The 22,787-nt window shown below is 50.0% G+C and overlaps 3 protein-coding genes across 8 annotated transcripts in view; 1 reads left to right on the top strand and 2 right to left on the bottom strand.

Moving 5' to 3' along the window:
* Positions 1 to 1,510, bottom strand: part of LOC105188272 (uncharacterized) — a 39,440-nt gene extending 37,930 nt beyond the window's left edge. Inside the window, exon 1 of one of the 2 annotated variants that reach the window (XM_011149635.3) lies at positions 1,109 to 1,510. In XM_011149635.3, the coding sequence (XP_011147937.2) occupies positions 1,109 to 1,146 (38 nt within the window). In that variant the 5' untranslated portion in view covers positions 1,147 to 1,510. The remainder of the gene's footprint in view (positions 1 to 1,108) is intronic. The other variant, XM_025302631.1, reaches the window with a different exon arrangement.
* Positions 1,511 to 6,451: 4,941 nt separating this feature from the next.
* Positions 6,452 to 16,159, bottom strand: Tsp74F (Tetraspanin 74F). Of its 4 annotated transcripts, none has more exons than XM_011149629.3 (7): positions 15,996 to 16,159; positions 10,011 to 10,105; positions 9,263 to 9,457; positions 8,860 to 9,030; positions 8,333 to 8,425; positions 7,624 to 7,764; positions 6,452 to 6,906 (listed from the first exon to the last, which is right to left on the bottom strand). In XM_011149629.3, the coding sequence occupies exons 2-7, from the start codon at positions 10,083 to 10,085 to the stop codon at positions 6,859 to 6,861; spliced, it is 723 nt and encodes a 240-aa protein (XP_011147931.1). In that variant the 5' UTR covers positions 10,086 to 10,105; positions 15,996 to 16,159; the 3' UTR covers positions 6,452 to 6,858. The 4 variants fall into 4 exon arrangements, with proteins under 4 accessions (XP_011147931.1, XP_011147932.1, XP_011147933.1 ...); XM_011149630.3 differs by lacking the exon at positions 15,996 to 16,159 and adding an exon at positions 14,790 to 15,132; XM_011149631.3 differs by lacking the exon at positions 15,996 to 16,159 and adding an exon at positions 12,273 to 12,515.
* Positions 16,160 to 17,466: 1,307 nt separating this feature from the next.
* Tdrd3 (Tudor domain containing 3) lies at positions 17,467 to 21,624 on the top strand. Of its 2 annotated transcripts, none has more exons than XM_025302643.1 (11): positions 17,467 to 18,049; positions 18,189 to 18,273; positions 18,363 to 18,562; positions 18,658 to 18,805; positions 18,988 to 19,221; positions 19,309 to 19,442; positions 19,515 to 19,757; positions 19,842 to 20,511; positions 20,599 to 20,712; positions 20,819 to 20,909; positions 21,019 to 21,624. In XM_025302643.1, exons 1-11 carry the CDS (start codon positions 18,024 to 18,026, stop codon positions 21,192 to 21,194), a joined length of 2,121 nt encoding a protein of 706 aa, XP_025158428.1. In that variant the 5' UTR covers positions 17,467 to 18,023; the 3' UTR covers positions 21,195 to 21,624. The 2 variants fall into 2 exon arrangements, with proteins under 2 accessions (XP_025158428.1, XP_025158421.1); XM_025302636.1 differs by having other exon boundaries at positions 21,016 to 21,621.
* Positions 21,625 to 22,787: the final 1,163 nt, after the last annotated feature.

The raw sequence follows: 22,787 nt of genomic DNA, 5'->3' as shown, positions 1-22,787 counted from the left end.
CGCGTGTATGCTTCTCGCGGCCGTGGATTTACAGGCGCGAAGTACACGCGAGCCCGTCAAGCTCGAGGGCGCCCTGCTTGTTCCTCCCCGCAGTCTGTTTGCACAACGCGCTAATGGAACGGGAATTGATTCCGCAGAAGTGGCGGACTTCATTTTTACCATTACACGTCGTCGGAAAAAATAGCCGTACGAACGTTCGAGTCTTTAGACATGAGTTCGGATTCCTCCGCGTTTTTCAACTTTGCTAACGTTAGATCGAACAAGGTCGGAATACGAAATAGGAGTTTCGCTCCCAGAGGATTCCCAAAGAAGCGGAGATTGGATCTCGGCTCTGTTTTCGTTCGAGCAACACCGATATCAACGAAACGAAAAAAAAAGGAGAGAGAGAGAGAGAGAGAGAGAGAGAGAAAGAGAAGATAATTACTCGCGCAAACAACCGTACAGCCTGATTACGAATTCGAGCGGTTTTGAATGCCGATTGTTTCCCGGCGAGGCAACAAATCTCATTGTTGCCTCGCCGAGTCTTTCGTAAGCACTCGATTCTCTTCATAAATCCACTCCAACGGGCCCTATCGCTCGTATCCCGAGCAGAGCGACGATTTTTTCAACTCGGCCAACGCGCCGGCCTCGCGACGAGATTCCTCCTCGATCGTGCGCCGTTCTTCGACGCGAAAGTTCGGCCTGCGGCCTCTCCGAAATAACACAGCGCGCGAGATTTCCCGTCCGGACGGGCGCGATCGCGCTCGCCGTAGCGCGATCGATGAACCTCCATTTCGAGCGGCAGCAAACTATTATTCTCGCCGTAACTAATTCGTGCTTATTTCGACGCTCGCACGAGGCGCGGGGAGCCGCTTCGTGCGGCTCTATCGGGCCACTGCATAGCAACGAACTCTCATCGATCGGCTACGTACACGGAGGCGGCTTTTCGAAAGCCGCGAGGGACCACGAGAAAGCCCAATCGCGCGGACGGGGACACGGGGAAGCGCATCGCCTCGCCTCGCCGCACCTCGCCCCGCCTCGCCTCGCCTCGCCTCACCTCGCCTCGACTCGACTCGCCGCGCCTCGCTGCTCGTCGCTAGTATCGATCTAAAACGCTCTTTTCCCATACCGGTGCATGAAGGCGGCAGTTGACATGTTACTATCCATGGGGTGGTTCCATAAATCCTGGCTCGGCCCCGCCAACGCGACCCTCTCGACACTCTCGTGCGCGTTCCCAGCTTCTCTCCGTCACCTCTGCAAGTATAAATCGTGCACGCACGACACCGCGCGCGCGCGACCTCGACGACGACCTCCAGGGAATCCGCACGACGACGTGGACGCGGCGCCGACCGAACGCGGCTGGCAACAACGACCACCAGAGTCTGTGTGTGTGTGTATGCGCGCGCGTACTGTATGTGTGTGTGTGTGTGTACGTGCGTGGAGTTCGTTCGCCGGACACACCTGCGCCGACCGGGCAGGTTGGGACCGTCTGCCAGACTGAAGTCAGAATGCGCACTGGTCGGTTTCCATGGTGGTGGGCCGATGGTGGTGGTCGTCGCGCTGCTGGAGGAGAGAGCTGGAGAAGAACTGGAGGTGGAGGTGGCGGTGGCGGCGGCGGAGGTGGTGGTTGTTCGGTAGCTCCGAGGATGGTGGGGGTTTTGACAGAACCGTCTGCGCGGCGCGTTCTCTGCTGCTGCTGCTGATGGCGATGGCACAGACCTCAAGGCGTTGTGCGCGCATGCCATGGTGCCGGCCGAGAAACACCCATGGAGAGAGAGAGGGAGAGAGAGAGAGAGAGAGAGAGAGAGAGAGAGAGAGAGACGCGCACGCTGAGGCCGGCCGGCGTCGCGAATTCGCCGCAGCGCGTCATCGACCGCGCGAAATTCCTCGCTGACGGTAACGACGATCCCCTCGCGGAATCGACCCCGATCGTCGTCTCTTCGAGGAAGACGCGACGACGAGCCGCGCGTGCGATCGATTCGCTTCCTCTCCGCTTGCGACTCCGCGGCGAGCTTCTCTCTCTCTCTCTCTCTCTCTCTCTCTCTCTCTCTCTGTGTGTGTGTATGTGTGTCCGAGAGAGTCGCCCTGAGCTGACGATTTCGTCATCATCCGCCGTAGGATGCGGAGGAAAGTAATGCATCTCCCCGGCGAACTTTCATCACGAAGGCGCGGCCGCCAGGAGGAAGCCGGGGAGGAGGATGCGGCCTCCCCGTGCATTGTCGCGCGGCAGCGTAGGTTTTTCATCGACCGGCCGATTGTCTCGCCAGAGTCTCTCGAGCGACGGGACACTCCGCTTCGTCCCCTTGCGAGGCTCGACGAAATGTTGGCACGAGTTGGCAGCGTCGAGAGAGAGAGAGAGAGAGAGAGAGAGATAGAGAGAGAGAGAGAGAGAAAGAGAGAGACAAGTCCGCTGGAAATTGCTATTTTCCCGGCCCCCTTCCTGCCGCGGCGCGTCCGGCATGTCTCCCGTCGTCGTCGAGCGGGAGTTTCCTTTATACGTCCCGGCTTTCACGACTCTTTTCCCGCCGTCCACGTCGCCGTCCGTCGCAGCACGCTCTTTCGCGGACGCGAGAACAGCGAGGAACTGCGGCAAAACGCCAAATATTTGCCGAGTCTTTCGCCGGACGAGTTCCCGACTTCTTTTCTATATTCTGTAGGGGGAGGATAGCGGGAGGGAGTTTTGTGCCTATTTTTCTGCGCCGAGTATCTCCGGGTAATAAATATTTTTCTCCGAGTACGCTCGAATAATCGCGTCTCGTCCCGTCGCGGATCGCTCGCGCCGACGGCGAGCGACGACGACTTGCATGCGCTCGCGGCTAACGAGTTCCCATCGCGAAATTGGCTTTTCGCGCGGCGTCCATTGAGACACTTTGCGCGCGCGACATTGATCGTCCTTTGACGATGTTTGCCGGGAGACGCGCTCCCAATGAGACTAACTCGCATAATTGTTCCGTTATACCGCGGGCTAATTGCGTTGGCCTGTTGGTAGCGCTCGGCGGAGTGGAATTTAATTTATTTACTATCGTCGACGAGCGACGACGCGGAGTAAAGTGGCCCGTAGTCCTCTCGGTCTCACCTGGACACGACTCTCTCCCCCCCCAGTTCCGGCGCATTTGGATTCAAAGCTCGAGACGAAATCAATACGTGTAGATACCGCGCGCCTCAGCTATTCTCTCCGTTCCCCACGTGGAACGGCGCGCCGCTTCCGGTAATAAGTTCGTCCCCCCCCGGCCGTGCGCCAAAGTGTGCCGAGGAGGAAGAAAGAAGAAAGGACGAAGGAGGGAATCGGAAGGGAGGGATATATTGACAAGCGTCGCAGAGCCGGGGGGGAATTAGATTTGCCCGCTGTTTAATCTCCTTCGGCGACGTGGAATGAAATCTGGCGGCGTGCAAGTCCGCGGGAAAAGATGAGACTTCCCCGCGGCCATTTTTCCGCGTCGCGCACGGGATCCACGTGGAATGTTATCATTATTATTATTATTATTATGACGCCGGGAGGGAGAATACAGCGCGACGATAAAGATCGCGATTCATCTCTCGGAGAGAGACAATGGCAACATTTACGGCGCGCCGCGCCGCGTTGCGCCGATGAAGACGTCGAATTTATTAAATATCGACGCGAGGCACACACATATATATATATATATATAGAATCGCGCCCGGTGCGAATCATCGAGTGAGAGAGAGAGAGAGAGAGAGAGGCGGTGGGAAAGAGACAGCGGGGCAAGGGTAATACGAACAAAGCAAGGAGTAAAAGCATTCTGGAAGGACGGCGCTCATCGTGATCGGCGCGCAGAACGGGCAGTATTATTCGCGCGGTATGTAGCGATTCATTCGTCATTGTCCGGCGTCCCTTTGTAACGTTACACGAGTATGAGGCATATGGGACTTATTCACCGGCGAATCGTCACACAAGTGTGCGCGATGCACGCGGCGCATTGTCCCTGCGCGCGAGAGAGAGAGAGAGAGACCTGTGCCCGCGAGGTGCGCTCCGTTCGGTTTTTCGGAGAGCTAGCCGACGAGCAGCGAGCTCTCCGAGCTCCTCGGAGACGCGCGAGATTACACGCTGGCGGCTGATCGAGCGAAGGAATATAGCGAGCGACCGAGATCAATGAAGCGAAAAGCCGCGTGGCGACAGACACGCGCGTGTCCAGGAGGACGTAACCTCGCGCGGAAAGTCAGAATCCACTTGATTTATCATTCACGTGGCGAAAGAGCGGCGGGAGAGCGCGCGAGAGGCGGCGCTCTGTTTACCCTCTTTCGAGCCGTCGCGCGTACACACTGCGTCATTAAACCCTTGACTAGCGAGCTGGATTTCGCAAAAGTGCTAAAGCTGGCAAAAAATGGATTTTTAAGAGCTAAGCAGCGGCTTAGCTCTTTCAGCTGTCGCGTCCGAGGGTTCCTCTTTGCGAATATAAAGCGAAAATTTGTCATATTCAAAATTGCGGGTTTTTGGACACAGCGACTGGTACAATTTTATTTCGTCGGGATAAAGGTGAACGTTTGTTGCGAGAACAAGCTAAGCAGGGAAGGATACGGAATATTTTTATCCAAGTCTGCAAAGCAACAAACTACCGAAGAAATGAATCATATTATTTATAACATAATAAATAATCGCGCCCGGTGCGAATCATCGAGTGAGTGAGAGAGAGAGAGAGAGAGAGAGAGAGAGAGAGAGAGAGAGAGAGAGAGACCAAATAGAGAGGCGGTGGGAAAGAGACAGCGGGGCAAGGCTAATACGAACAAAGCAAGGAGGATATTATTTACAACATAAATAAGTTGTTAATATATGATTAACACTTCGTTTTAGCGATCTATATCAGTTATTCGAAGACTCGCCACTGTGAATTTTTATTTGTAGAATCCGCCATTGAAGAGAGCGCGACCTCAAGAATCCCAAAGTACAAGATTTCAAGGTCCCCGCGAAACTCTAACATTCTTCTCGGCTTTAGGTCGGTCATGTTACAACCGCTATAAAATTCTAATCGAGATGATCGACGAAGCTACGACGAAGAACGAGCGTGTCTGGACGAACGAAATGTCTAATAACAATTGATCTACCAAATGTTCGGGCATTAATGACGCCGTGTGTGCAGACCGCCTGAGCAAACGAGACGGGGCGAAGGGCGGGAAGGGGCGTCGCAGGGGAGGGAAGGAAAAACGAAGGAAAAGAACGGGTGTCGGCAGAATGTGTGTGTGTGTGTGTGTGTGTGTGTGCGCGTGCGGCGACGTCGACGACGATGGAAAATTACGCGCCGGCACGATTCGATGAGACGTCTGCGGAATGGCAGGCACGCCTCGGTCGCGAGGTTACATGCGTAGGGCTGACGCACGTTGGGGGGGGGGAGATGAATAAACTTGAAGGGATAGCTGTGGCGAACGAAAGAGGGTGGGAGACGGAGAGAATCACGTTGTTGATACACTCGCGGAAAATGACACGCGACCTCACCTAGCCGCGCCTTGTCGATTTGGCGGGTCGGCGAAAGCTCTCTGCCTTCCTCGTGCCCGCGAAATTCGATTCGATTGCTGACTCGCCAGCCGCCGTCCTACTGCGTTCGAATGCGCATCTTTCTGCAGGATTTTTCTTTTTTTACGCGAGACATAACGTGATTCGCCCCTTGAGATGGACTGGAGCCGAGCCGAGTGGGTCGAACCGGTCGTTGGCGAAGCAATGCTGCGGAAACGCGAGATTCGCCGACGAGTCAGTCCGTCGTGAAGTCGGCTAAAATTACTTCATCGGCCGACACGATCCGAAAGAAAGCAGGAGCTTCTCGCGACTTCACAGCGATCGATCGGCGTCTTGTTACGCTTCAGCGCGAGTCTCTCGCTGAATTGTCAATCGCGTCAAGCGCGCGCACGCGATCCCGACGCGGACTTTTCAGCGCGATTGTATACGCACCGCGCCGTTATGCGCAGATCGTCACGATCGATAATCGCCGGGAGAACGAGACTGGGAATCGGCGGACTACGGCGACGGGGTAGTTCACTTTGCTTGAGCGAGACGCCTGGATTAGAGTGACTCGTCGTGCTTCGATGCAGCGAGAGCCGGCCGGTCGCGAGGGGGACGAAGGGGCGGGCAAGGCCCGGGCAAACCAGCGGGGGGGGGGGAGCGGGTTAATCCGATGCACGCGATGCGCTGTGCTTACAGCGTCACACGTGGAAAAGCGCGCGACGCGCGAAGCCGGCAATTTTGGGGAAATTATACAACGACCGCACGCTCGCGGGAAAATTCACGTGACTCTCACGGGAGCACACCCCAGACGCGTTCTTGTCTCTCGTCTCTCCGACGGAAATTGACGCATCGTATGTAGCTCCCGAAGGATAAATCGCCGCGCAAAAATGTAGCGCGCGCGAGACGTTAGGAGGAAGCGACGGTAGATTAACTCTCTTCACACGTCGCTTCCACGTGCGACCTGTATGTGTGCGTGCGTGTCGACGACTGATTATCGAGAGAGGATGTTGCGACGGTAAATAATATGCGTATCGCATTTATTACGGCACATACATAAGGTACACGATGCGTGGTCACACTAATGACACATGCGACTAAGCGAAGACGTCTTAAATGCCTTAAATACGATTTTTCTCGAGAAGTATGGAGCTGCAGTACGGTACACGCGGTGCATGATGTACCGTGTTTACCGCCTTACACGAGACAGCATTACGTATACGTAACAAAATAGCGCGTGATAATACAATGTACAATTACATAGAGATTCGTTCTTTTGATTATCGCGGTATCTAATCAAAAGTGCGCTCAGCGACTCCACCGAAACTCCGATGAAACTGCGTCAATCCCCTGAGGATCCTCGAACACTCGTCCCGCCTCCTCGCCCGAACACGGGAGCAGGCTCACACCGTGGCATTGTCCTTGCGGCGTCATTCGATCATTTTGAAGAGCGCGCAGGAGAATATCATGCCGAGAAACTGCAACAGAGTTCAGGGATGACGTATTGCGTGTGGCGCGTCTCTTCGTCATAGAGCTGCTACGTTTGGAAATCTATGCGCGGAAAGAGATATCGTTGCTGCTGCTAAGAATAACGATTATTCAGTTTACCCCCTCCCCCTTCTGAGTAATGTTTACCTTCAACGAATATTCTTTCGATAAAGGCTCATTGTCGTGCGCTCGGAAAAAGAACTCTCTCTCTCTCTCTCTCTCTCTCTCTTTCTTTCTGCGAGGGAATTATGAAACTTGTACTCTACACGGGAGAAGCACATCGAACTTTTCTTTCAATTTAATATCCAACGTTCTTGATTGCAGCGCCGAAATTTGTTGGGATTCAGCATGTACTTTGGGTAATTCCGACGCTCGCACGGTAAACTTGTGAAAGAATTCGAGTGAAGCGAACCAACGCGGAACTTTCGACCAGGCCCTTGTTGGTTCTTCTTTCCACTCGGCTATCGATTGGATATTAACGAAGTCTCCTCGTTATCGGGCTTGTTTTCAATTCAACAAGCTCCCGAGCCGCCGCCGCCGCCGCCGAGCGAGAGAAGCGGAGGACGCGCGAGACTGTAGAATCAACTCGGTAACTCGGCAGGCGACGGTAGATCGTGCTCGATTTTCCAACGACCGACTTGAGGCCCCTCCTTCAGACTCGCAACAACAACGCGGGCGGATCCATAAAAATGCAAACTGCTCCTTACCATGAGGCATGCGACTGCAATACCGGCGCCACCCATCACGGCCGCGTGCTGCTGCATGTAAATCCGCGTCCCGTTGATACAACCGTCCACGTAAGCGTTGGAGGGATTCACCGTGTCCGGGCCGGCGTTGCAGTGGAATCGCTGGAAAAGACGAGCAGATCGGACGGACGTCCGTGAGAAGCGATCACCCCTCGTCAGAGTCGGCGAGAGAGCCGAGCGGAGTGAAAGCGTGAGAGAGAGAGAGAGAGAAAGAGAGAGAGAGAGAGAGAGAGAGAGAGAGAGAGGACAGGGCGGTTAGCGTTCGGCCGATTAAGTAATTGCGGCCCGATTGGCGCCGTCTCCGACGGCGAAATCGGCGAGTCGTGAGCGCTCAGAGTCGCGATGCCGAGCCTCGCGAATAATTATCGCCGAGCGCCATTTGAATGCGGCCCGCGCGCGCGTCGCCGAAGTCTCGCGGCGCGCGAAAAACCGCCGCCGCGGCGGATCTCGCGCGCTATTAACCGCGCGCGCGCGCGATGATGAATGCCGACGGCGGGCGTCGTTGAGCAACAAAACGAGCTGTCTCGTAACCGTCGCCGCGCATATAAACGTGTGCCATCGTGCACACACCTGCGAGCGGCGAGCGAATCGCCGTCATTACTTACGCGCCGCCTAACTGTTTCATCAACCTACGCGACGCGACCGCCAAGTCGACGTAATTGATTTTTACCTGGCCGGGCTGAATTTCTCGGCAGCAGCTCTGCGGCACGTTGAGCCCGAAGCTTCCCCAGTCCCTCCAGTTTTTAACGCCGCAACAGTGGAGCTAAATTCGAGAGTTGTGAATTAGTGCGAGTGCCTCGGCACTCTTTTCAGCCGTAGATTCGCGAATTCGCGCGACGCGACGAGAGAGAGGAGGGTTCTCTCGCTCCCGATTGTGAATTGGACGAAATCACAGAGAGAGAGAGAGAGAGAGAGAGAGAGAGAGAGAGAGAGGGAGGGGAGGGAGGTGTGGGAGGGAGATACAACGCTTTTGTCGTTTCACAACGACCCTCGCTTTTTACGCACCTGTACGCGAGGCACTTGCCTGGCGGAGAGAAGGAGAAGCGCGCGAGCGTTAGCACGGATAAAGCAAGTCGGCAATTACACCATGAGGTCTGCACAATAGTCGCGCGCAACGCGCGCAATAAGTTCACGCACCGCGGGGAGGAATTGGATCAAGGCGACGCGCGGCTGATAAAATTCTCCGAGGCTACTCACCGTCGATTGCGTGGTGTCCCAGGCATCCCGGATGGATTTGCGGTGATCGTAAAGCCGGAGCGAGCTCTGCATCTCCCTGTCGACCGTGCTCAGCAGTTTCTCGCGGAAAACGTAACCGAGGACGCCCCCGATGAGCATCGTCACGAACAGCAAGAACAGAATGATGAAATACTGAAACGGCAGAATCAACGATGCGCGGTGAAGTGGCGCGCTTACCGATTGAATTTGGCAGCGGGGTTCTCTCGGAGAACTTGACCCGCGGTTCGCGACCGGCGAAAGAGAGAGAGAGAGAGAGAGAGAGAGAGAGAGAGAGAGAGAGACACGCAATAGCAGAAAATGACGAAAGTGAGAATTTCAATTGACCCAGTTCCGTTCCGGTTGCTGACGAATCCTCGGGACTCACCGTCAAAAGCATACACTTGACTTCTCGCGCCGCACCGACGCACCCGAAGAAGGCGATCACCGCTACGATGATCCCGCCGACCAGCAGGACGTAGACCGACCCTGTCAATAGATCATTCCCTACGAGCTCGCCTATCCACGGTACTTTGTCGACCAACGCCCACACGCCTAAGCCCGTTACGATGAGCCCGCCAATCTGCAATGTGGATCAGTAATAAATTCAAGTCAATCGATTTCAACGGTGAATTAAAACGAAATTCGATCAGTCGATCGTGTAAGTAGAAATTAGTCAAACTACAAGACATGTTAAAATAAACGATGATACGATTCTTTTCTGTCTCTTCCGGGGAGATAACACTCGCACACTCTCTCACAAAGTGTATTAACTGCTCCGGGATAGAATATATTCGTGTTATTTAAAAAAAAAATAGAAGTACTTTATACTTATGCATATACTTATGATGTAGATTTTCATATCAAAAATAAAAAGATTGAAAATAAAATAATTAAAAGAAAAATGAAAAATAGAAATAAAAAAGATAAAATTAATAATGAAATTAAAAATAAAGTTTGAAAAAAAAATAAAGAATAAAAAAATTAGGAATAAAAATAAAAAGATAGAAACGAAACTACCGATTGCTGTGTTGTAATGTACAAATTTAGACTACGCTGCAACTAAAGCTCCAGTTACGCAACGTAGCGTGTCGTCCGATAAAAATGCAACGAGATTACACAGGAATGAAACTTACAAAGATGACAAAGTTCGTGAAGAACAAGGAATACTTCATGAAGCGACCGCAGCCGTCCATCTCGCCGTATCCCATCCCGCTTCCTTTGCGTTAACCTGCCGGCAAATCGCGGGACAAGTGAGACACTGGGCTGGTGGAACGAACGAGGAAACTCGACGATATCGGGGGTATTCGGAAATCCCAGCGCGGGCGGTTCCGCACGAGCGAGCAAGTTTGAGCCGCGCATGTTCGATGACGGCGAAAAAGCTTTTTGCAGTAATTGCCGTGATCCGATAAATTATTTTATCCCCCTCATCACGGACGTAATAATATTAAGTGGCGCCAAGGTCACACACGAGCGAGACGCAATTATTTGAGTTTTCATTGGAGTCACGTACGGCCCTCATAATTATGTCCATGCGTCTCGATGACATCAGGCTTATGTTTGGTCCAGTTTGCAGTACCTTGACCGTTCACCGCGGCCCTGGCCGCGTATATCGACGGGCGCGCGAGATGAAATTTCGCGAGACTCCAGCCACGAGGTTGGCGCATTCTCATCACACCGGGGAAACTCAATTCAAGGTAAGAGAAAAAAGGAACTCTTTAATTTCATTAAACGCTTGTCCCGCTCGCGGCGGCGACGGTTCTTGCGCTCGTTGGTCCGAGACGTTCGCGCGCTGCGCTCACGAGGCAGACGGAAAAAAATAAACAGGCGTACATGACGAACGTGAATTTTCACGGCTCGGGAAACAGACGCGAGGTCGACTTCCTGCTTCCAAGCTGAAGTGCTGCGCACGTGGCTCAATTATTTTATCCGCCGTTATTTATCGAACGCGCAATAAAACCCGCGATCCGCTGGAGATGCGCAACTCTAGCACGGAGTGCGGGGCCCGTCGCTGTCGACGGAGTCGATTTGAGAGGATGAGTGCGCGATTTCCGGCATATATTCACCTGATAACCCGCTTCTCTTGTTCTCGTTGGAAGACGCGTCCCACCTGTCGAACGCGCGTGGGTCCGACGACGACGGGCCCCGATTACGACCTAGAATTAGGTAGCGCGCGTCGATCGCGCTATCGCCTGCACAATAATAACGCGTACCGTATCCACGTAAGGTTGCGTGTTTTATAAGGCGCGCGCATGTGTGTGTGTGTGTGTGCGCGTGTAAGCGGAGCTCACGGAGCCTCGGTCACGCACCGGCACACTGCCTCGAAAACACGTTACACCGACAGAGAGAGAGAGAAAGTGGCCGCTGCTCCCTTCGCATTAAGTAATCCACGGCCAGCGCGAGCCGCGTAAAAATGACGCCGCGGAGCTCGCGAGTGACGTCACGCGATAGCCGCGTTTTGCGTTACAAAACTCTTCGACCGCGTCTTCTTCGTACGAGCAGCGTTGCTCGATCGCTGTTCGCTTCCATGTCACTCGGAGAGTCCGGTAAATGCGACGAGCCGGCAGAAGCGAGGATGTCGTGTTGATGAATGCGCTGCGGACCGCGGCTTGGACTTCCCCCGAGGCCATTCAAAGATCCGTAAAGCGGTCGGGAAATTCGATGGTTCGGTCGCGCTGCGACTCTGCCGCCGGTGTTTGCGCGACTCGACTCAATTTGCAATTCAACAGTGCCGCGAAACCGGCGATATTTTCCAAGCGCTTACGACAACGGACGCGCGCTCGTCAATGAATCATCTAATCACGGCAAGAGCCATATTGATGCAATCTCTCGGACAAAAAAATGTGTCCGAGTTTCTGACATCATCACTTGCGAACGCGCGCCGCGCGATCATTCGGCGGAATTCTGTAATATGCAGTTCGCTCGTCCTGTTACGAGCCGTCGCGGCAATGAAGAACACGCCGTTCATTCGCTCGTCGGACGAGCGATATCAGCGGTTGAAATCAGCGCGCACTTGCTTTGACTTTACTTTCACTACAGCTGCAGGTGAAATTGAAAGTTACTGAATGAGAGTGCAAGACGGAGAGAGAGAGAGAGAGAGAGAGAGAGAGAGAGAGAGTCGCGTAATGTTTGCTGAAAATCAAGTACAGACGTTTTCAAGCGCTTCTATGTTTACCGCCTCCGAACGAAGAGCGATTCTCTTCCCGTGCGCGAGAAATCAGCATCCAATCCGCGCGTCGATCTCCCGCGACGAACAATCGCGCGTTTATCTCGCGATGCGACGCGTAGGCGAGAATGTCTCTCTCTCTCTCTCTCTCTCTCTCTCTCTCTCTCTCTCTCTTTCTCTCTCTCTCATGTATACGCTGTTAAAAATAAACGCGCTCGCATGCGTCGCACACCTGTGAACGATGATTTCGAGCTGGCTGCGACGGCAATTCCCGCGGAAAAATCACCGGAAGAGACGTCGGGGCGGAGCGCGAGCGCGAGCTGTCACGGGAGCGACGCCGCGATGTACTAATAAACGTGACGAATGAAACGATTTAACTCGCGATTCTCCGCGCCGAGTGCTTTATATTTCCGGACTGCCGCGCGACAGAGATGTTGCTCCCAAGAGCGACGAGCGACGACTGGCCGGGGTCGGACTGGAGTATGGAACGTTTTTCTTGGTTTCTTCGCACTGATAGAAAACTATAGTCGAATTAACTGTAATCTCACGATATTTTATAGTTGATTTTGGCGTCAATCATATTTTTATAGGTTCGTGGAACCTGCGAAATATAGTAGAATAAACACAAATATATAGTCAATGATTGTCTTAAACAATTGTTTAGTTACTTTTACCACATGTATGGTAATTTCTCATTCACGAATATAGTGAGATTTAATATTCATATAGTTACATCTGTCACCATTTAGCAAATATTCTGGTAATATTGACTATATACAAGAGTTACTTCACCTACCATTTGATATTTGTATTCATACTTAAATAATTTTAGTTTAACTTACTATAATTCTTAGTAAAAATATCATATGATTGATTTTACTATGCCTATATCGTAATTATTACCGATATTATGCTAATACTTACTATAAATATGATATTTCGGACTATAATTTAGTTACTATATCATTACTCGTAGTACCAAATATCATATACTTTTCTCTCAGTGCGTCAACGGGAGGCTTGGTCATTTACTTACGATCCTTGCGATCCGTAATTACGGTAAAAGTAGTATCTTTGGTGTCCGCATTATTTCTAGCTATTTGTAACATCTAGATCGTGATATCATAGTTATTTATAATAGATTTAGCTATTTATCATAGGTACTTATAATATAGATACTTGCGATAAAATATTGTAATATCTATTCGGCTGCGAGAGAGAGAGAGAGAGAGAGAGAGAGAGAGAGAGAGAGAGAGAGAGAGAGAGAGAGAGAGAGAGAGAGAGAGAGAGAGAGAGCTTCCATACCCGGGGGCAAACTATCAACTATCTGCTATAAACAAAGCCTAAGACAAAGGTTTGGAGAACTTGAATTGCGCCACACAGCGGGGACCGCCAAGTAGGTAGGAACAGGCGGGGACCACCTGGGCCCTTCGACGTGCCGAAAGCCGCGCTTTCGGGGGGTCGAGGTCGCCGGGTTTTGTTCTGCCAGGTAGATACTACCGTATTACCGCGATTCTCGTTCCCGTGTGTGTCTAACCGTCGCTTAACCATGTCGAGCCGGTGCTTTCTCGCTCACGGGCTGTGCGATCGTCGCTCGTCGCGTAGCGTACTCTTCGTCGACGCCGCATCGTCGAGCAACCGACGGCGACTCGTGAGACTCGCAAGCGCGGCGTTTGCCGAAATCGCGCGCTGACTCGCCCGACGATTTCTCGACGCTATCAACGGCGGCTCGCCGCGAGGGGAAGATAAACGCGTCGCGCGATAACCGCGAGGACTGCTGATAAGCGGGATTTACAAGTTTTTGTTTCTGGCTGGAGAGTCTTCCCCTGGAAGAAATGAACTGGAACGTTCTCACGAAACATACACCACAGCAATGAGTCAGGGTGAGAGAGGAATTTTTATATATTGTATTTCGCTCCACTCTGGCTTATATCGCGACAATGTGTTGAGGAAGTTCCTCGGGAAGGAAGAGACTAATAGGCTGCATCTGACAAAGCGACGTGGCGACACGCGCGTTTATCAAAGTGCATGGGCGGGCTAATGCGGCGGGAATCGCCTGTATTTTTCCACGGCTTCCTCCTTCGTCACTCGTGCATAAATTACATAATCTTAACGATCAGGAGGAAGGATCTTCTCACCGCGGCCACCGTCCCCGCGCCGCTGGCCCGATAATTATTCGGCAGATACATGGGCGAGACCACGTCGATTCATGCATCGCCTCGATAACGCCTCGAAGCAGATCATCTCTGATTACTCTTCCTTCTCTGCCCCCTCCTCACGCCCTCGGAACACACGTCGTCGCGGCGAAACTGCTGTCCGTTTGTTTTCAAGGCGCGATTAGCCGGAGCGTGTTAACGACTTTATTTACGTCCCGTCGTCCATCAGGCGCTCCCGTTTCAGCCTCTTCTCGCTGGAGCCCTACTTTTTGCGCGAGGAAGAAGAACGGGAGATCAAGAGCGTGAGAGAGACGGCAAAAAGAGGAAGGGGGGGGGATGTTCGTACACGAGGGCGGTGCGCGCGTAAGTTGTCGCGTATCGAGCGGCCGTTGAAGAATCACAAACGGCGGGAAAGTTCGGCGATGAATCAGCGCGACACGACGGCGACGGCGACGGCGACGACGGTGCTCGCACGCCCGGCGCATCTCGTCGTACGATCGAAATCCAGGGAGAAGAAGCGTTCGCCCACGAAGAGAGCGCGCGGCTGGAGGCCAGCACCTCGCGCGGTCGATTGCTCAACGCTCGCTACTCACGTCGATCCCGGGACAGGTTCCTTTCTCCAGACGACGGTGCGCGCGGAGCAGAGACAAACGGCTCCTTTCTCCTGCGGGAAGCCGCCCCCAAGCAGGCTGCTTGACTGGCGCGCGCTTGGCTGGCAGATGCGCGAACCGCGAGGTAATAATAATCGCTTGCGGCTGCGGTCACGCGCTGCGAAAAACGCGCGCGTCGCGTATGGTGTATCGCGGCGACGAGGCGCGTCGTCTCGCGAGGAAGTCCGTAAGAGGCGCGGGCCGCCGCGGGACGAGCTGCGGACGATCAACGTGGACGTACGCGCGCGATTTCAGGCTGAGCCGGAGTGAAACTGAAATGGTAAGATCGACTGAACTTCTACCTCGCTGCTTCTCTCTCGCGCGCTCGCTCGCTCTCTCTCTCTCTCTCTCTCTCTCTCTCTCTCTCTTTCTCCCCCTCTCTCCCCCCTTCTGTTTGTCTGCCCTCGTCTTTCTGTTTCCCTCTCCTATACCCTTTCCATCTCTCTTTCTCTCTTTGCCTCATTCCCCTGGCGAGGTCTCTCTTTTGCTTTCTTACCCTCTCTTTCTCTCATTCTCTCTCTCTCTCTCTCTCTCTCTCTCTCTCTCTCTCTCTCTCTCCGCCACAACGAGCCATCACTTACTGTACACACTGACGTATATTGCGTACTCGTATAGCAATCGTAGTCTAACTATAGCGTGGAGCCCATTGTGAGCTACGAGCCGGTGCGGAGCACGAGGAAAAGCCGCGATGGGGGCCAAACGAAAGTGGGGAACCGCATTGCCGCGCGTACGTACGCGCACCTATCGGCCAGGTAGGCGGATAGGTAAGACGCACGCACACAGCTACGCGCGCGCGCGCGCGCGCCTCGAGACGAGGGACTACTTTTGGAGGACCCACTTTCGCCGCGGAATGTGGACGTGGTGCTAATGAAGCCGCCGATGTCCGGTGATTTAACGCGTTTGCAGTCGCAGGAGACGCATATGTCCCCGGGAGTGCGCACGGACTGATGTCTCACTTTCACCACGCGGAATCCTCGGCCGGCGAGAGCGCCATACGCTCTCGGCTTCGCCGAGGTCTGCATTTGGAAAATGACGACTCTTACGATCGCCGGCTCGGGATCCTGGCTCGAGAAAGCCTTCAGCCGGCTCCTCTCTGTTCCGAGCTCGCGCTCGCTACACCGTAATAATTATTACACTATCCCACGTCACCTTGATAGCACGCAACAATCTCGTTCCGCTGAAGAAGTCAGGCGGACCGGCAAATATCACATCGGAATGCCGGAACGAAACTGTCCGCTCGGCACGGCTCTTGCTTTCGGTCGTGGACTTGGACACGTAGAATGCGCGTTCTTGTGAGCAAGCTGAAGAGGTCCGGGGGGAACGGCTATGTTCCCCTCCCATTATCCTCAGGTATTTTCGATCTTTGTCTAGCAGAGAGCTAGCTAGCTCCAATGAGAGTCCAGTTTGACAAATATCTGCATTCTTTCCTACCTCTCCTACTTGAATCTAGGCTGGTTCTTGTCCAGTCTTGTCTAGTCAGGTCTACGTGCGTATTAGTCTATGGTTGGTCTAGTCCACAATTTGAACGCTCTCCTTTATGGACCCAGAAGGCAGCTGATGATCCGAGGGGGAACTCGTTCCCGCAAAATTGAGTCAAGCTCTCTCGTCCGCGCGTGTTCAAACGTTCCTGAAAGCAGAGAGTGCAGAAGTGCCCAACTTTCCAAATAGGACATTTCTCGTCACCGTGAGAATGCTGGCGCGAGCGCGTTTAGTTTTAATAATTGCTGGTAATTATCACACGCGCGCTCGCAGCGCTTAATTAACTCGGCTGATCGCTGCGTCGATGTTTCTCCACTCACTTCTAAACCGCTCTCTCTCTCTCTCTCTCTCTCTCTCTCTCTCTCTCTCTCTCTCTCTCTCTCTCTCTCTCTCTCTCTCTCTCTCTCTCTCTCTCTCTCTCTCTCTCTCTCTCTCTCTCTCTCTCTCTCTCTCTCCCTCTCTCTCTCTCTCTCTCTCTTTTACGATATATTTCTTACCATATTCTCGGTCCAGTGCTTGCGCAGTTGCGTGTAATTACCGTAGAATTTCACAAAGTAGACTCCATCGGCTAACGAGGGTGCTGTAAAAACACGAGATGTGTTTCCACGTGGGTGGGTCGTGGCCATTTTTAAACACGCATATCGCGCGTCCCACGCTTCCGTCACCTCCGAAGTTAGTTCGCACTGGCTGGCGGTAATTTCTACCGTTTGTTTAGCTTGGGCTCCACCCAAGTAATAATCGCGCACCCTAATTGAAGCACTCGGCACTCGAGGCATAAGGGTTTTAATCAAGCCGCCGGCGCGCGATAAATTCTCTCTCTTCATTTCGCTGCACGGCGAGAAACGCTTCGTAATCGTGGCTCGCCCCACGAAGTCGGGTTCTTCTTTTCGATAAAGATGCTCGACACGACCGCCGGACGGTCAACGGTTCTTACTTCGTTCGCGTAGACTGGACCTTCCTCTTCCTCAGGAACACCTCGCATCGCAGGGTACACGAGGAAATGGAGAAGATCTGCTCATTAATAGATCTTAATTTCTGCCTGCGTACCGATGATGTCCCCCGAGAAGGGCCGATTTGAACGTTTCGATTCGATAGGTGTCTCGCACGCTGATCGCGCAACGATATCTATCGAATCGAAACGCACGATGTTCCAGAAGCGCAAGATGGTGGCGAGCGTTTGCGAGTCGGATAGGTGCGGTTCCGCCGTCGGAGCGGTTAAAATTGTCGCGTTAGCGTGACGTTACACCGACGTGTGATACAACGCGTGTAGGAACGCTTCGAGAAGGTCGGGATATTCGGCCGAGTCACCGTGGGAGAGTCGCCCTGCTGCAACCCTTACGATTCTGCCCTTACGTGTCAGCTGACAACTGTTTGTGTACGCGCGTTGCTGCGTACATCGCGTGTATAGTCGGAAAGTCCGTGGATGACAAGCAACAAAGCTCCGCGACGTGACACAGTCTTGTCGATCTCCTGGGCTATTCATGTATTTTTTTCGTGAATGCTGAAGCGTATGATAAAAGAGCGCTGAGTAAGTCTAGGAAGCGCTAGAAAGTCTACCGTTATCGAAGGGGTATTGTCCCGCGAAGGACAGGTACCTGTAAGGGTAGAACACCTTACGAAGAACACGGCGATTCGGCATCGATTCAATGAGACGTGGCAGATTCGTTTGGATAGCAAAGAAAGTTCGGCAGCAAAGTCATGGAAAAATTGGAGACGTTGGGGTGGTGAGTGAGATGAGAATCAGTGCTGAAGATTAAATTCTTTTCTTCCTTTTCTTTCTTTCTGCCTGGAGATTAATTAGTTTGCGATTACTCCTGTATTATAATGCATATTTCTGATTATTTATACGGACTTTGTTATTAGGTACTTGTCTGATCATGGTTATAATGTAGCAACCGATTCAGGAAATATAACCGACACACAGAGGATTGTCAAGCGACTGTTGGATGTATGTATTTCTCGGTGCCGTGCAGATACATCAATAATGCAAAACGCCAAGGAGTTATGTATGAAAAAAAAATGTCGAAATATTTACAGATCGACTTGAGAGAAGTTGGCAGTGGTAATGGGGATCTTAATCAAGGCAATATTATCTTACAAATACAAAAGATACGCAATGTTGCTGCGCCCAAGGGAAATGAGGAATCCAGAGCAGCTCCAAGAATGTTAAAATTATCATTGACAGATGGCAAAAATAATTTTCAAGCCTTAGAAGTTGAACATATATCACCTATAAGGTAAGCAAACATCAAAATACATTACTGTTCATTAAATTCATTTATAATTACTTTATTGTGCTACATTCTCTGATCAACTTTACATTCCATTTCAGTTTGAACACTCCACCTGGTACAAAAATATTAATAAAATCAGGGATCTTACCTGTGTCGCATGGAATTATCTTATTAAGACCATCACATATAGTTCATGTACTTGGGGGAAGGGTTGCCAATCTAGTGGAGAAATGGGAATTAAATAAGGTAAGGTAATCTGAAGAAGAAGAAGTGAAAAGTTTATTATTAAGTTTTAGTAAAACATCACAGTTAAATGATGATAATTATATTCATATATGTGTGTGTGTGTGTGTGTGTGTGTGATAATAGTATGAGTGATAATAATTCCATCTATCAAACACAAGAATACATAAGCACTTTTGTTGTAGAAATTAGCTTCACACACTCGAGTAAGATCCGCCGAAGAAGGTGGGCCTCCGCCATGGATACCATTTGGCAGAAAGATCATAAAAGTCTCCGAGCAAGATAAGAACTTTAAAGCTCTGGCAGAGAAAGAAAAACCTAGTAAAGAAAATTCAGAGTTTGAGGCTCAACGTAAGGACGCAATCGCGGAGGCTGCTAAACAGGGCAGCAAGAAAGTGTTTGGAGGTGGAAATAAGCAGGTTGATTTTCTATCTCTATCTCTTTCTCTCCGAGCGAATGTAACATTATTTTTTCATATCTTAAGAATTTATTCGTATTCCCCACAGTTGTTAGATCATAGTGTACAGAAAATCGTAGATCGTGGATTCACCATAGAACAAGCGGAATATGCTCTAAGGGTGAATAGAAATAATGTAGATAAAGCTCTCAAGAGCTTGCAGAAAACCGATAGTAAACATAAGTACGTATCAACCTCATCTCTCTTGTATCTTTTGTCACTTGATCATCATCCAATTGTAATCTCTTTGTGCAGCGCCAAGGATTCCAGAGAGCCGCGAGAGCCACGTGGTAAGCGATTCGAGAAGAAAACGGAGGAGAGTAAACCTAGTAGTGGGAAGATATCTCTTTTCGATTTCCTGGAGGACAAATTACCTATACAGCCCGAAAGCGTAGATACAACCAGTTCATTTCAAAACAACTGCGCGCAGAATAGCGAAAGTAATCAAGACCGTCTGGAATCGAGAAACACCGACGCGCAGACTGGGAGAGGTGTGCGGTACGTAACTGCTTCGCGAGATAAATTAATAATGTCACACAAAGCAGCGATTCTCTTCTAACATCGACATGTTTGCGTACACAGGGGCCAAAGAGGAGGACGGGGATATCAACCACCTCCGAGACACGCGGAAGAACATAGGAACAACAAACGAGCGACAAACAGCAGTTCCATCACGTCTTCGTACTCGCAGTATAATAGCGGCGCTAACGTGCAGCAAAACAAACCTCCGAGATTTCAGCGTAATCAGGAATCTCAGCATCAGTACCAACACAACGGCGGTAGGGAAGCGTATCAGAAGCCTTCTCAACCAAACGACTATAGAAACACGTTCGCTCAGTCACGCACAAGTAGCATAAACACCAGTGATAGTGGTAACGAGAACTATAACAAGACTCAGACTGACTCACTGGGAAAAACAAATCACCTCGGTAGTAACAGAAACTATAATCACGTCGAGCCTGACGTAAGCAGAAATAAGCAGTCTTACGATGCTTCTTACGGTAGGCATAATCGAGCGCCACAAGACGGGGCTTCTAAAGTATACTCATCTAACGCGACTGAAAAAACTTTCAAGAATCAACCTAAGTATCAGGCAAATCATAACGTCGACAATAGGATGCCCACGAATCTCAATGCGCAAAGAAGTGAAAGTAATTACAGCATTCAAAACGCCGACGTTTCCGCGAGTGGTGATATGTGGGTATGGCGAATAGGTGACAAGTGCATGGCTAAATATTGGGAGGATAACAGGGTGTGTATCGTTTTTCTCGCATTGCTACGCGCGATCTCGTCACCATAGTGCGTGTGAAATAATTTAGTTTTTCTGCACAAACTTTAGTATTACAATGCCGAAGTCACTGGCGTCTCCGAGAGGACATGCGTAGTACAATTCAAAGAATTCGAGAACTATGAAGAGGTCCTGCAGGTGGATTGCATACCAATTACCGTAGATGTATGTACAACTACACAGCGAAACGTACTACAAATACTCTCTGTACTTGTACTTTACTTTTACTTTATAATAACTTTTCTTTTATTCTTGATTGCTGTATCATCAGGTTCAAGAGCCCGTTATAGACGTAAGACGACAAGATCAACGTTCGAACAATCGGCAGCCACGTTACGATCAGAGTCACAATCACATAAATGGTAAGCGGAAACAGTAATCCACTTGTAGACCAAATTTTAATAATATTCCAAGAGGATCCTTTAATATTTCGAAGATATTAATTTAATTATGAATTACGACTGACAGCAGGTATGGAATTTCGACGAGGTGGGAGCGGTACTGCTAGTAGCAATAAAGGATACAATAAGAAACGAAGTCAGCAACGGAGTACTCAACCTATCTATCAACCACCGGCGCAAAGGGGCTTCAATTCTATGCCAATTAATAATAGTCCAAACAGTACTCAACACAATTCCTTTCTTTAATGTAACATTAGCCTCGCATCTCTAGTAAAGGAACTACTGAAATCTTGCGAAATATAATTGAGACAGTTGAATTTGCTACTGAGGAACGAGAGATCTAACTGATTGCCGCGCTAATAAAAAAGAAGAAAGATTTAGGTGTCGGTATTAATGAGCAATGAATTGTGTGCCGTGTTTGATTTCTACTCTTAATATGAAATACGCGATAATCTAACATGAAACTTAATAAAGGACGAATTTTTCACGTCACACACGAGAAAGAATAATTGAAAAGAATCCTATATTGTAAAATATCGATTGTGTTCTCAAAACATAATATTTGTATTGTAGGGAAATTGATTCTTAATACAGGAGAGCAGAGCAAGTGTATCTCTGTACCTCGTCCACTTTACTTAGCTGTAATACTAATAAATCTTGTAATATCTAATTAAAATGCGAACTTTTTCTTTCATTCGGTGTTGATAGAAATCAAACAAAAGCTCGACAACTGACAACATATTCGAGCTGCTGAAAGACTAAAGCAGTTAGCTGCGGTACGGTTTAAAATAAAATCCCGTCCGACTTGTCGTTGAGTCGTATTACTTGCGTCGTTTGTCGTTGAAGGCGGTAGCGCCTCGTAGCGGAGATTTTAGAACTAAAGTAGCTAGACTATCAGCCTCAGCCCTGGGTAAATTTTCATATTAGGAAGGTGGCCCTGAGAGAGGCTTGGCGGTAATTGAAGAACAACGGCAATACCAACTGTTTTAGTTACGCCACCGACGAGACTATAGGTGTCTGTTTTTTATCGCTGAACTAGTTTACACTCAGGGAACATAAAAAGAAATAGAAATACATCTAGGAGTTAGCGAAAAGGAGAGAAGAAGAGAATAAGTGCAAGTTAGTGCAGCCAGTTCAGCGATAGAAAACAAACCGACTATTAAAGTAGCTACGACTTTTCCAGAAAAAAATGGTACTTTCATAACTTTATAATTGTAGATAACAATGTATGCGTCGTTTCTATTTTATACTATTATATTATTCTTCCCATACATCAATTCGTAATATTATAAGAACATAAAAATATCACCGTTTCATTGTACTTAAAAAATCGAAAAATATTTATTGTATCCGATTATATATTATATTTTATTGTTTATATATTACATCGCGTTATGTTGTATTTGTTTCACCACATGTAAAAAATAAATCCGCAAAAAATAAATATCATTTTGAAATATACAATAAAATTGTTTTATTTAAATACTCTTCCCTTTAAACCGTACTTTTGAGAATCCCATCCTTATTAAAAATAGCAATTTTTTTAACTTCCCGTCGCATATACGTGTTACCTCTTCGGTCATTATATTCCCCTGATACAAAATGCGGAAATATGAATTTTTAATTTCCCCGATTTTCGCACTTCGTAACAGGAGAATATAATGACCGAGGAGGTATTCTGGATTCTGGTGGGAAATTGGAAATTCCTCATTTTCCCGATTTTCGCACTTTGTAACAGGAGAATATAATGACCGAGGAGGTATTCCGGATACTGGCGGAAAATTTGAAATTTCTCATTTTTCCGATTTTCGCACCTTGTCACAGGAGAATATAATGACC

Source organism: Harpegnathos saltator, unplaced genomic scaffold (genome assembly GCF_003227715.2).
Source record: "Harpegnathos saltator strain DR-91 unplaced genomic scaffold, Hsal_v8.6 scaffold115, whole genome shotgun sequence".
NCBI classification, from domain to species: domain Eukaryota; kingdom Metazoa; phylum Arthropoda; class Insecta; order Hymenoptera; family Formicidae; genus Harpegnathos; species Harpegnathos saltator.
Note: the sequence above shows the minus strand (reverse complement) of the source record. Positions and strands in the feature narration are given on the sequence as shown.